This window comes from Myxine glutinosa, chromosome 5 (assembly GCF_964187855.1).
Source record: "Myxine glutinosa chromosome 5, kmMyxGlut1.1, whole genome shotgun sequence".
NCBI lineage: Eukaryota > Metazoa > Chordata > Myxini > Myxiniformes > Myxinidae > Myxine > Myxine glutinosa.
Window position 1 is genome coordinate 136,364,143 of NC_136265.1, and position 12,776 is coordinate 136,376,918.

Sequence of the window (12,776 nt, forward strand, 5' to 3'; positions counted from 1 at the left end):
ACGGATCCGGACCTCAGCCAAAATCGAATCGGCTTGTTCTTGTCACCTACCCAACTCATCCACCAAGTTCTATCATAACTCATCCATAACTGTTTGAAATATTGCGCTGTATATTGTTTTTGGCCCCATATCTCAATGGCGAAGAATCGATTTTAAAATTATAGTATCTGGATCTGGAACTCAGCCAAAAACGAATCAGCTTGTTCTTGTCACCTACGCAACTCATCCTCCAATTTCTGTCATAACTCATCCATAACTGTTTGAAATATCTTGCCATATAATATAGTTTTTGGCCCCATATCTCAATGGTGAAGAATCACTTTTAAAAGTTTTTTTTAATTCTCATATCCGAATCCAGATCTTCACCAAAATCAAATCAATTGGTCCTTGTTTGCACACCCAACATGTCCACCAAGTTTCGTCCTAAACTGTCCATAACATTTTGAGATATCCTTGTCACAGTCAAACAGACAAACAAAGAGGGTAAAAACATAACCTCCGTCCACCTTCAGTGGCAGAGGTAATAATGCCATTCAAAACTATCATTTGTGGTTTTTAGGTAGGAGAGGGAGGGGTGAGTAAGGGAGTGGGGGGAGTTGAAGGGGGTTCATCACCTTTTCGTTGAATATATGCTGGTGAATGTGCCGTTCATCACGTTTCTGAGTTGAGCTTGATGCCGATCGGGAAGAAGAAGAAGCCATACTACCAACTTCATACACTTCCGGAATTTTTGGATTTATTTGTATTCAAATGACTGGTGATTGTGTTGTATTTATTTATGCGAATGTGTACTTGCACATAACTGTCATTAATTAAAAAACTTAGGCACTATTGAGCATCTTCCCCCCATCCCCCCCAAAATTTTTTTTTTTTTTTTTTTTTTTTTTTTTTGCCTAAAACACTCCCAAGCAGTCACTGATGAACCTCTGAAAGTTTGGCGAAGATCCGTTCAGCCATCTCTAATAAAAATGGTGACACAGACAGACAGACCAACAGCTCTCTTATATAGTCGATGTATACATTGACATTTAAATTTAGTTCAAAGCAAAAGACAAAGGCCCAAATTGCTTACGTATGTACTTAACCTCCTTAGGCCATAAAAATTCGTGTGGGCTAATTCGGTATCAAATCTGCCTTCGCCTGGTCCACGTACACAAACTTGTAGGGTATACAGAACACAGGATGAGATTCTGAAGTCCAATATGACATCTTGAACGCCTCGGGTGATAAGGTGCAAAACCGATGAAATTGAACATGGTTCTGGGCAATTGGTGACCTGGAAATGAAGAGTGGAGAAATCTTTTCCAACATACAAAGCAAGTGAGCTAAACCAGGGGGGGGGGGGGGGGGGGGGAAGTGTCAATGAAGTCAACATTTTAATGTCTCACGTGATGGATTACAGCCTGCGGCTGCCTATTGAGGTCAGTTGTGCAATGTGGTCAGCCCGGGAGTAATCGTGGATGGTAAAGGCGAGAATTTCCAGAAACTTGACTTCTTGCAGGGGCTCAGCATAGAAATACACAGTCGGGCTAGTTTGACGATCCTTCCGGAGCGACAGGGTGAGACGAAGATTTTCCATGATCGGAAGACCGGTTCCGTTTTTCAGACCAGCATCTAATCAATTCCAGATCAGCAGAGAGTGATGCAGTTGCTGTCTACCTGTCAGTAGAATGGAGGTACTTACTGCATGACACAATGCATCTGTGAAGAAGTTTCCGTGCTTTCGGGATGAACTTGGCTACATCATGCAGAATATCAGATAATATAGTGTACATAATTGCTTAATTTCCCGGTCCTATACTTTCTTGATTTGAAAATGTATTGTTTCTTTCTGATCATCACTGTTGTATGTGGATGTTTCAAATTTCGCATGCCCTTTGTTTATGCTCGTGTCTAAGCTTTCCATACTGTATATATTTAGCTTTATAATCAGGCTCGGTGGTGTAATGGTTCAAGAATCTGCTCTGAGTCTGGTAGGTCAGTGGCGAAAACCCTGGTAGAGCCATACCAAAGACTTTAAAAGTACGTGCTGTTTCCTGCTTAGATGCTCAGCATTCAAGGAAGATAGAGCAGGGACAATACAAGTATAGGTTGGCACAGCTGCACAGGCCTGATGGGCCTAATGGCCACCTGTGTTGAAGTTCCTCGTAAGGGAAGTCATGTTTTATTATCATCCCCATGCTTTTTGAAAACAAAAAATAGGGGCAATACCCCTGGGCTACCAATACCTGGTACTAATACTTCCTGGTAGAATAATACCTGGTATTGCAATAGAACAATATACCAATATAACTATTATTACTATTACTATTGTTCTACAATAATACTATTGTTCAACAATAGAACAATACCTGGTACTACCAATACCTGGTAGAATAAAGCAGCACACCACACTGACTAAAGGTATTTTAAACAGTATCACGTTATTTTAAACCAAATTCAATGGTTGCTAGAAGCCAGTGCAGCATGTAGAATCATACTTACATAATCATAAGACTTTAAACAAACAAACAAACAAATACCTATTTTGGGGGAGGCGGGGGCAAACCTGGGGAGGGGTGGGGGGTAACAGTCTCCTCCCATCTCCCCCACCCACCTTATGCCCTTTACCGCCTTAGATCCTGATTTTTCTAATGTCCTGAACAAACTTTGGTACATCACGGGTGATGGAGGTTGTGGTTAAGTTTCATTGAAATATTGTGTGTAGTTTCAGAGAAGAAAGCAAATACCTATTTTTGGGGGGTCAAACCTTGATCCACTTTGACCCTCGGTAGACCCCCTTAAATCCCGATTTTTTTTTTTCATGCCTTGAACAAACTTGAGTTGCAACACACCAAGTATCATTTGTGGCAAGTTTGGTCACGATCTCATAAGCGGTTTTGGAGAAGAAGTGGGGAAATGGGCGGATATTGTAATCTGCTCCATTCATACATCCGTCTATCCCTCCATCTCTTCCTAAACGGTTGTGCAGAAATTCACCAAACTTGGTAGTTTTGATCACCACATGGAAAGAAGATGTGAGAGCAGTATAATTTTTGGCCCTGTCCCCTGGGGTGGGGTGAAAAGGTCAAATATCAAAAAAGTGCAATTACCGGTACAGGTGAAAACGTTTTTTTTTTTTTTTATGAAACTTTGCATATGCAATGAACATTGGGGTACCGCATGAAATAGATAATGACGTTTCCGGATTTGGCATTCGGTTATACCGAAGTTATTTGACCTTCGGGTTGGGGACATGGGGTCACAGGAGTCAAAACGGGGAAAAAAAAAATTTCTCTTTTTTTTTTTTTTTTGTATACAAGATCGAGGCTCGTGAAAGAGCTAACATTAATCACACAAAAAGTCAACCAACACATAAAACACAAAATAAGGGGAGCGGAACACAAGATGGGGAGAGAGGGGGAAGGACACAAACACAACATTTGAGAGCAAGGACATCGAGAGAAATGTGGGAGGGGGGAGGGCTTGGGGGGAGTTGGGAGATGTATAAAACATATCAACACTGCAAGGACTTCCAGGAAAGAAGTTGGAATTTCAAAAAAAAAGTGTATCTGGGGTGAATTAGCGGGGGTAGAAAATATCAAGGTTTTGGATGGGGGAAGGTAAGAGATGGTGGTGAACAGCTGTTTTAAAGACCTGGAGGGAGGAATGGGATTGAAGGGAGTGGGGGTGTTTGTTCCAGAGGCGGGAGAAAAGGGGAATGAAAGAGTGAAGGTGAGCAGAGAGCCTAGATTTTGGCAGTTTAACCATAAGAGGGTTGCTGGCAGATCTTGTGCGACCTGTAGGAATATTAGGGGGACAGAGCCCAGAGAGAGCTGGGGGAGCAAGGCTGGAGAGGAGTCGGTAAAAGACAGAAAGACCACCAACCAGCCTGCGGTGAGTGAGTGAAAGGCCCTCGGAGTTAGCTTCATCGCGGGAGATTCCAATGATTCTGAAAGCTTTGGTTTCAACAGCGTGAAGCCGAGCTAGGTGTCAGGCAGGAGCACCGGCCCAGAGGGGGGAACAGTATTCCATTGAGGTGCAGATGAAAGCCTTGTATGTGGTGAGGAGCTCAGGTGTGCCAAGGAAGGACTTCACATGACGGAGGATGCCCAGTCGGCGACTGGTTTTGGAGGCCAGCTTGGAAATGTGGTTATCCCAAGAAAGATCATGGCAGATAGTGAGACCCAAAAGCTTGAGCGACAGAACTTCTTGGAGAGGATTGTTGAGAAAGTAGATGGCAGGGTTTTCCAGTCGGTCTTTTCGGAGAGACATAGTAAGAGTGTGGGATTTGTCAGGATTGAAAGACATGTTCCACTTGTTTGACTAGTCTGTGATCTTGTCCAGGTCTGCAGAGAGTGAGGAGGCTGCAGACTGCCGATCTGAGGGATGAGGAATGGAGCTGCAGATAGTGGAGACATCAGCAAAGAGATAGAGAGGATTCTCCAGAGAGTCGGAGAGATCATTGATGAAGACCAGAAATAGCACAGGGCCCAGAACAATACCTTGGGGAACTCCAGCCAGAACAGGAAGGGGGAGATGAGAGAAATCCATTCAGGGCCCACACCACACGTTGCCTACGACCAGAGAGGAGGCGCGCACCATGAGTGGAGATTTCCATGGATACCATTGGAGGAGAGTTTGGTGAGCAGAGCGGGGTGCCAGACCGTATCGAAGGCACGTGATATGTCAAGGGAGACTGCTCTGATTTCCTGTTTGGCATTGAGGACCTCCATCCATTGTTGAGACAGCAGAAGCAGCATGTCCAGAGTAGAATGGCCTGGTCTGAATCCAAATTGATGATCAGAGATCAAGCCATTGGAGAAGAATCTTTTTTGTCTCTTTTTGTGGTTCTTGTGGGTTTTTGTGGAGATCTCTTTTTGTGGTTTGCGTTTGGATTTGCCCATCGACTTCACTCCAGTATATCATAAGATACACGAATTCTAAAAGTATTTCTCGCTTTGAATACACTTGTCCCATCAATGTGGATGCTTTTGTTTGCTTTCAGTGAAGACATTTTAGGACATGCACTGGTGCACGTTTCCAGTGTAGGATCTCTTATAAATAGCCTTGTTTGTCGAAAATGTCTTGCCCCCAAGGTGCTCTTTAATTACGGATATCCTTGACAGGTAATCATCACCACACTGTGCAGCTAATTGTCTCTAAATTTGAACACCTTGATGTTTTCAGTGACCGGAGATTTCATGGTTAATCGCTGCTCCCCTCCTTTTCCTTTCCTTTTTTTATTTTATTTTAATTAAACCTGGGCCTTCCCCTCCCCCCACCATCTTGGAGGTGTGTTTAAGCAGGAGACACTTGGTTAGGAGGAGTGTCTTGGCATCACCATGAAAACAATTGGTCACAACTGAAAAACATGAAATTGGTCACAACTTATTTTCAACAGAATCAATATTAAGGCTATGGTATTAAATATGCTTCTTCTTCCTCAATAATACCAGGCCAGTGCTGAGAATTACTGCATATGTTGTTGGTAATTGATACGATGCATGGATATGACCAGATAAACCTCCAAAACTGGTCTTGTGAAGTTAAAACTTCTTCAAAATTGAAGGCACCACCAACGGATTATATATATATATATATATATATATGTATATATATATATATATATATATATATACCTGGTTGGCAAGACTCAGGTCTGACGTGTTGACTATCCTGACTCGCGTGTGGTCTCGAAAATTGCATTCGCTGAGCTCTACAGGATAAGCTGCTGAGCAAGCATACCTAGAGGAGATCGATTTCATTTGCATGAGCGATAGGCCTATATAGGGACTGCAAAATAATTATTGGTCTGGGTTTCAGACTCCTGCACCAAAAAAAAAAAATTAGACCTGGAGAGAAAATAGCAAATATCTAAAAAAAAAAGTAAAAAAAAAAAGTAGGCGACCGTCGAATAGGAATCGGATGCGGGCGAGAAATTAGTAATTTATTTTACCTGGCCTAAACAATATAACGATGTAAATCTTCTTGCTCCTCTTCTTCTTTTTCCTCCTCACCATTGCCATTGTTTGCAGTGATGGCTGGGCAGACCGCTATGAAGTAATCGAGGATTATGAGGAGGAGTCCGAGGGTGGCATCACCATCAAACTCCAATCGTCAAATATCCAGTGGTTTGACGACTACTATCTGAATCTTCACCTAAAAGAAAACAAGCGCAACCCCTGGTTCTCAGAGTTCTGGCAGCATCGGTTCAAGTGTCGCATCCCAGGAGACCTGAAGGAAAACCACAACATGCAACGCATCTGTACAGGTGAGAAAGAAATACCCTTGTCCGTTAAAAATAAACCACGAGTCTCAGGCTGTTAAGCCGGCTGTCCCGTTTGTACGTAGGCTCATTGAAATGTGTGCCGTCGGTGACTTCACCAAAGGGTCTATCAATTGTTTGTCACATTCAACGACAATATTACTTGCGAAAATCGAAGATTTTTCAAGTATACTGGTTGGTTTTGTGCGGTATTCTGTCTGTTTGTCTGCATGTCAGTCTCGCCTACAGGTCACAATTTCAAACCGATCTTTACGAAACTTCACCAAATGGTAGAGTTGGTCGTAAAGAAGAAGCCTATTGATTTGAGGTCAAAAGGTCAACATTAGGCCAAAGGTCAACAGCTTGGGTGGAATTTCTAAAATCCTCAATTTTTATCTGATTGACTTGAAGTTTGAAGAGGATTTGCATATCCTGTCACTGAATTCAACTACCAATTAATTTTTGAGGTCAACGTAGCCCAAAGGTCAACAACGGCCAAATTTCAAAATCCTCAATTTTCATCTGATTGACTTGAAATTTGAAGAGGATTTGCATATCAAGTCACTGAATTCAACTACCAATTAATTTTTGAGGTCAACATAGACCAAAATGTCAACATCGGCCAAATTTCAAAAAATCCTCAATTTTCATCTGATTGACTTGAAATTTGAAGAGGATTTGCATATCAAGTCACTGAATTCAACCACCAATTATTTTTGAGGTCAACTTAGCCCAAAGGTCAACAACTTAGGTGGAATTTCTCAAATCCTCAATTTTCATCCAATTGACTTGAAATTTGAAGATGACTTGCATATGTGGTCACTGAATTTAACTACCAATTATTTTTGAGGTCAACGTAGCCCAAAGGTCAATAACCTAGGTGGAATTTCTAAAATCCTCAATTTTCATCCAATTGACTTGAAATTTGAAGAGGATTTGCATATCAGGTCGCTGAATTCAACCACCAATTATTTTTGAGGTTAATATAGGCCAAAGGTCGACGACTTATTGGAAGGATTTCCAAGTGTCATGCTATGACCACCTTTAGAGGCCATTTCCCCCCCCCCCCCCCCCCCCCCAGAGCAGGGGTTGGCCTTTTTCGGGCACCATGGTTCCCTTTTTGAAGCAATGTTTTATGGCCGGATGCCCTTCCTGCCACCAACCATGTTAGTCGCCTCTTGCGACACGCAGGGAATTACCAGTGATCTGGTACTCAATTTGCCGACCTTGGAAGGATGACAGGCCGAGTCAACCCCTCTGGCGTTAATTCAGCGATCGACCGGGATTCGAACCCAGGATCCTAGGATCCCAAGCCGGAACCCTAATTGCTAAGCCAGCACCAGGCAACATGCTATACACGACATATTTCTTGTTGTTTTTTTCATTGATTTATATCTATCTTCTTTTCATTGTACACATCCACTCAAAACAAACTGTGAACGGTGCTATTGAGCTATTACAATGATGTGCTTTCAGCTGAGATTAAAGCTGCGTTTCTTAAGGTCAATGTGGACCCCTTCGTGAATTTAACTGGTTCACAATTTATTGTGCCTTGCTGTAACTCGAACACTAACACCTCTGATTTGTGGTTTATCCCACACCCCTTTCCTGTGTTTTCATCCCAATTTGTACGTGGACAGGAAATGAACGACTGCAGGACGCCTACGAGCAGGACAGCAAGATGGGTTCGGTAATCAACGCCATCTATGCCATGGTGCACGGCCTACATCGCATGCAGGAGGAGTTGTGCCCCAAGGGTACTACTGGTCTTTGCGCAGCCATGCGACCCGTCAATGGTAGCCTTCTGCTGGACTTCCTCATGAAGACTCGCTTTATGGGCGCTTCTAAACAGGAGATTCATTTCGACGAGAATGGAGACACTCCTGGAAGGTTAGTCCTCCCTCGCCCACTTGTCCTTTGGTGCTAACACACCTAGCTCATGCTGAAATTAGTCATACATTGGGCATTCAAACGTTCCATAGGAAGGGGATACTCACAATTGACCAAAACCTGTCGATACATTCTTTACTTTCAATATATAAGTTTCTATACTCTGTTATGGAGGCCTGCATTCATCACAGAATGAATGCTTTGGGTTGGAGCATTCACGACAAGTCGAGATAGATATTTAACTGTTGGACACGTATCAACCAAGGTAGAAGTAGAACACAGGATACTCGACTGAATGCGATTCAGGGTGTCGCTTGATAATCACCTACTCTTTGTGAAATACACCTGTGGGATCTTTAAACTCCACTCATGACCAGTGCTGGCTGGTACACGGGTTCTCTGGCACAATGTGCTGGCTGGTACACGGGTTCTCTGGCACAATGTGCTGGCTGGTACACGGGTTCTCTGGCACAATGTGCTGGCTGGTACACGGGTTCTCTGGCACAATGTGCTGGCTGGTACACGGGTTCTCTGGCACAATGTGCTGGCTGGTACACGGGTTCTCTGGCACAATGTGCTGGCAGACGAGGGAGACCGCAGCACACGCGTTGTTGCATCACCCTGTCTGAGAAAGACCAGGATGACAGTTTTGAACCCAGGTTAGACAGCTCAAACACGAGTGTGTGTACCTCTAAGCTACCTTCATGCCAGCCCATATACGGTGCTTCGTTTGCAGCCTGTGGCTGCTGGCTGCATCATTTCCTGGGGCTGTGGCTTCCTCGCTGATGCAGTGCCCCCCATTAACACTCAGCTGGTAGTCGTTTTTCCGACCTCGGAAGGATGACAGGCTGAGTCAACCCAGCTGCTGTTAATTCAACGGCATGACAGGGGCTCGACCTCAGGACCCTCAGATCTCAAGCCAGCCACCTTAACCGTTAAGCCAACACCAGGCTGAGCCCATATATATTTATCATTGTTCGGCACCTTGCTCTATGCAGGGCGTTTGTTCTGCCAAAGCAGTTTCTTGGTTGAGGTTATTGGGCGGTTCACCACTCTGACATCGACAATTGGTAAGAAAAAATATTTCATCACCAATTATACATTTTTAAATATTGAAAAACAAACAGCGTTGGCATTGCTTGGACTATTATGAGTATGCCGTTCCGAGAAGTTTTTGAACACTCCTTTGTGTTATATCCAATGGGATCGTCAGTCGCACAGTGTGTGGTAGATTGAATCGATTAATGCATAACGAGAAAGTGAGTGCGGGAATGCTTTGGGGCCAATTTAATTAAAGAATGATTTTGTATACCATCAGCAAAACGGTCGTTTTTTTTGTTTTGTTTTTCAATTAAAATTAAAATGTTATGTTTAAAATTAAAAATATCGGATGCCTGATCTTTCATGCAAGCCCATTGTGTAAGGACCAACGTGAAGCTTGCTTCGTCCATTGCCGAAGGGTTTGGAGAGCCTGGTGTGTGTGCGTGCGCGTGTGTGTTTGTGTGTGTGTGTGTGTGCGTGTGTGTTTGTGTGCGTGTGTGTGTGTGTGCGTGCGTGCGTGTGTGTGCGTGTGTGTGCGTGTGCGTGTGTGTGCGTGTGCGTGTGTGTGCGTGTGTGTGTGTGTGTGTGTGTGTGTGTGTGTGCATGTGTGTGTGTGCGTTGTGTGCGTGTGTGTGTGCGTGTGCGTGCGCGCGTGTGTGTGTGTGTGTGTGCGTGTGTGCGTGTGTGTGTGCGTGCGTGTGTGTGTGTGTGCGTGTGTGTGTGTGCGTGTGTGTGCATGCGTGTGTGTGTGTGTGTGTGTGCATGCGTGCATGCGTGTGTGTGCATGCGTGTGTGTGTGTGTGTGTGCGCGTGTTTGTGTGCATGCATTTGTGTGCGTGCATGCGTGTGTGTGCGTGTGTGCATGTGCGTGCGTGTGTGTGTGTGTGTGTGTGTGCGTGCGTGTTTGTGTGCGCGTGCGTGTGCGTGTGTGTGTGCGTGTGTGCGTGCATGTTTGTGTGTGTGCGTGTGTGTGTGTCCGTGTTTGTGTGCACGCGCGCGTGTTTGTGTTTGTGTTTGTATTTGTGTGCGCAGATCTCATTTCTTATAGATTGTTCATTCTCAGATCTACGGTAATCTATATATCCTCGCGAATTATGGCATTTGATTCCAAACTCGTGCCATGAATCGTTTTGGAGGCTTGAGTTGAGGGTTCAATTGCTTCTGGATGGGGCAAAGACCATTTTTCTTAATAATCAGACTCATGTAATCACCATTGTTGGGCCGAGGGTGCTTAATGACACAAAGTTCTTATAATTCTTGGTCTTGAAACCATTGTTTCTCCATTATACACGTAATTGTTGTTGTTTTATGCACTTTGTTCCCATTGTCTTTGATCCTTGAAATACCGCAGTGATAGTTATTCATTATTTTAGCTTCATTATAGGGTTCATTAGCTCATCATTCTCATTGTATGATCGCCTTAGTCACATGTGCATTACTACTGGCAATTAGCCTTGTTGTGTTGTTCACGAGTACATCGAGTTTCTATTCAAGCCAGGAAGCGCTTTCTATCCGGCCCGTTCAACCTATTTTTGAATATAACATTTCAGACCACAAGCGACACCTAATTTACACGTAGCATTTCCTTTACATAAGTGTACATTGATTTGTTTAACCGCTTGTCTTATCAGGTTTTGCTTTGAACATCTTTGCCTATAGACGAAGGTGAAGATCAAAATCCTAACCTTATAAGGTTCACCTTTTTAGAATGTTTCCTTGTTCAAAATCATAGTTTGGTTAATGCACGAGCTGCTACTTCTTGCACGCTCTTCCTCTTCGACATAGCAAGTGAAAACCTCTTGTTTTACCAACCTTGTTAAAAAAATATGGTTTGTATAGTTCATTACGGTACCCATCCCAATTTGCCCCCTCACCTGGCATACCTAGGATGGACCAACGTTGGCCACAAAGTGCTCATTCTCTATGGGCAACGTCGATTCAATCACGTTCTATCGTTGGTCCTTCATTCGCAGACAAACGCAGCACGTTGGCCGAATGTCATCAATAAATCCGTCTAAAAACCATCTCTTTCCCTATTAAAACCATTGTTGAACCAACGTTGGCAATGTGTATGGGACCAACCGGAATGATGTCAACCCAAGCCTAATGTTGGTCAGTGTTGCTATGCCAGCTGGGCGAGAGCCATCAGTGCCAAGTGTAAACAACATCCGGCAGGACAGGGAGATAAAGCGCTTTCTGAAGGTCTTTTTTTTGTATACAAGATCAAGGCTCGTGGAAGAGCTGACATTAATCACACAAAAAGTCAAACCGACACATAAAACACAAACAAAAGGGGAGCGGTAGACAAGATGGGGAAAGAGGGGGAAGGACACAAACACAACATTTGAGAGCAGGGACATCGAGAGATCTGTGGGAGGGAGAGGGCTTGGGGGAAGGTGGGAGAGGTATAAAACACATGGACATTGCAAGGACTTCCAGGAAAGAAGTTGGAATTTCAAAAAAGTGGATCTGCGGTGAATTAGCGGGGGTAGAAAAGATCAAGGTTTTGGATGGGGGAAGATGATAGATGGTGGTGAACAGCTGTTTGAAAGACCTGGAGGGAGGAGTGGGATTGAAGGGAGTGGGGGAGTTTGTTCCAGAGGCGGGAGAAAAGAGGAATGAAAGAGTGAAGGTGAGCAGAGAGCCGCGATTTTGGCAGTTAACTATAAGAGGGTTGCTGGCAGATCTTGTGCGACCTGCAGGAATATTGGGGGGACAGAGCCCAGAGAGAGCTGGGGGAGCAAGGCCGGAGAGGAGTTCGTAGAAGACAGAAAGACCACCAACCTGCCTGCGGCGAGTGAGTGAAAGGCCCTCGGAGTTAGCTTCATCGCAGAAGATTCCAATGATTCTGAAAGCTTTGGTTTCAACAGCGTGAAGCCGAGCTAGGTGTGAGGCAGGGGCACCGGCCCAGAGGGGGGAACAGTATTCCATTGAGCTGCGGATGAAAGCCTTGTATGTGGTGAGGAGCTCAGGTGTGCCAAGGAAGGCACACCTGAGCTCCTCTACAGTGTTTCCCGCGGATCATCAGTTTTTCGTCTATAGTGTTTGTTTGTTTGTTTTTACCCAACGTTTGCAATGAGACCAAAGCACAAGGCCGATTGCTCTCATCTCGCTCGTAGACCTTTGTTGTTTTACCTATCACCCCGGTATCCTCTGTTTTTCACCACCTTCCCTCTGCTCTCCCAGCCATCGAATGCTCTTCAGCTCCTCCAGGACTCAGGTCTTCTTCCAGTATACCCCTCCTAGTTAAACTTGCAACATCCAAGGTGACTGCACACCTAAACTCTTTTGTTTTGACCGCAAAAAGTGACTGACCCGCCTTTTTCCCCTCTGTCGTCTTGCTCTTCCATGAACGTCGATCTTGTATAAAAATGCAAGGAGTCGTATGCAAACCCACCAGAGACATCACCACATTCCTGAAGCTACGTGGTGCTGCTATGAAATTAATTACTCGCGAAACCGAAGCGATAAATCAGGGAAACAATCCAGAACCCTCCCGCGGAACATCAGTTTGCCGTGCCCCAAATTATCACGGCCCTTAAGCAGGGCAAGGCATCTCGATAGCTGAGACAATTGTGCGAGGAAATAAACAGTATCG

At 44.4% G+C, this 12,776-nt stretch overlaps 2 protein-coding genes across 2 annotated transcripts in view; both read left to right on the forward strand.

Annotated features, from left to right (window-relative positions):
- Window positions 1-12,776, forward strand: part of LOC144892380 (uncharacterized) — a 547,127-nt gene that overhangs the window by 211,795 nt on the left and 322,556 nt on the right. The gene's annotated exons all lie outside the window — the stretch shown is intronic.
- LOC137428384 (metabotropic glutamate receptor 1-like) overlaps window positions 1-12,776 on the forward strand; it is a 236,838-nt gene that overhangs the window by 147,967 nt on the left and 76,095 nt on the right. Inside the window, 2 exon segments of the mRNA XM_078777101.1 lie at window positions 6,018-6,253; window positions 7,888-8,137. Of these exon segments, the coding sequence (XP_078633227.1) occupies window positions 6,018-6,253; window positions 7,888-8,137 (486 nt within the window).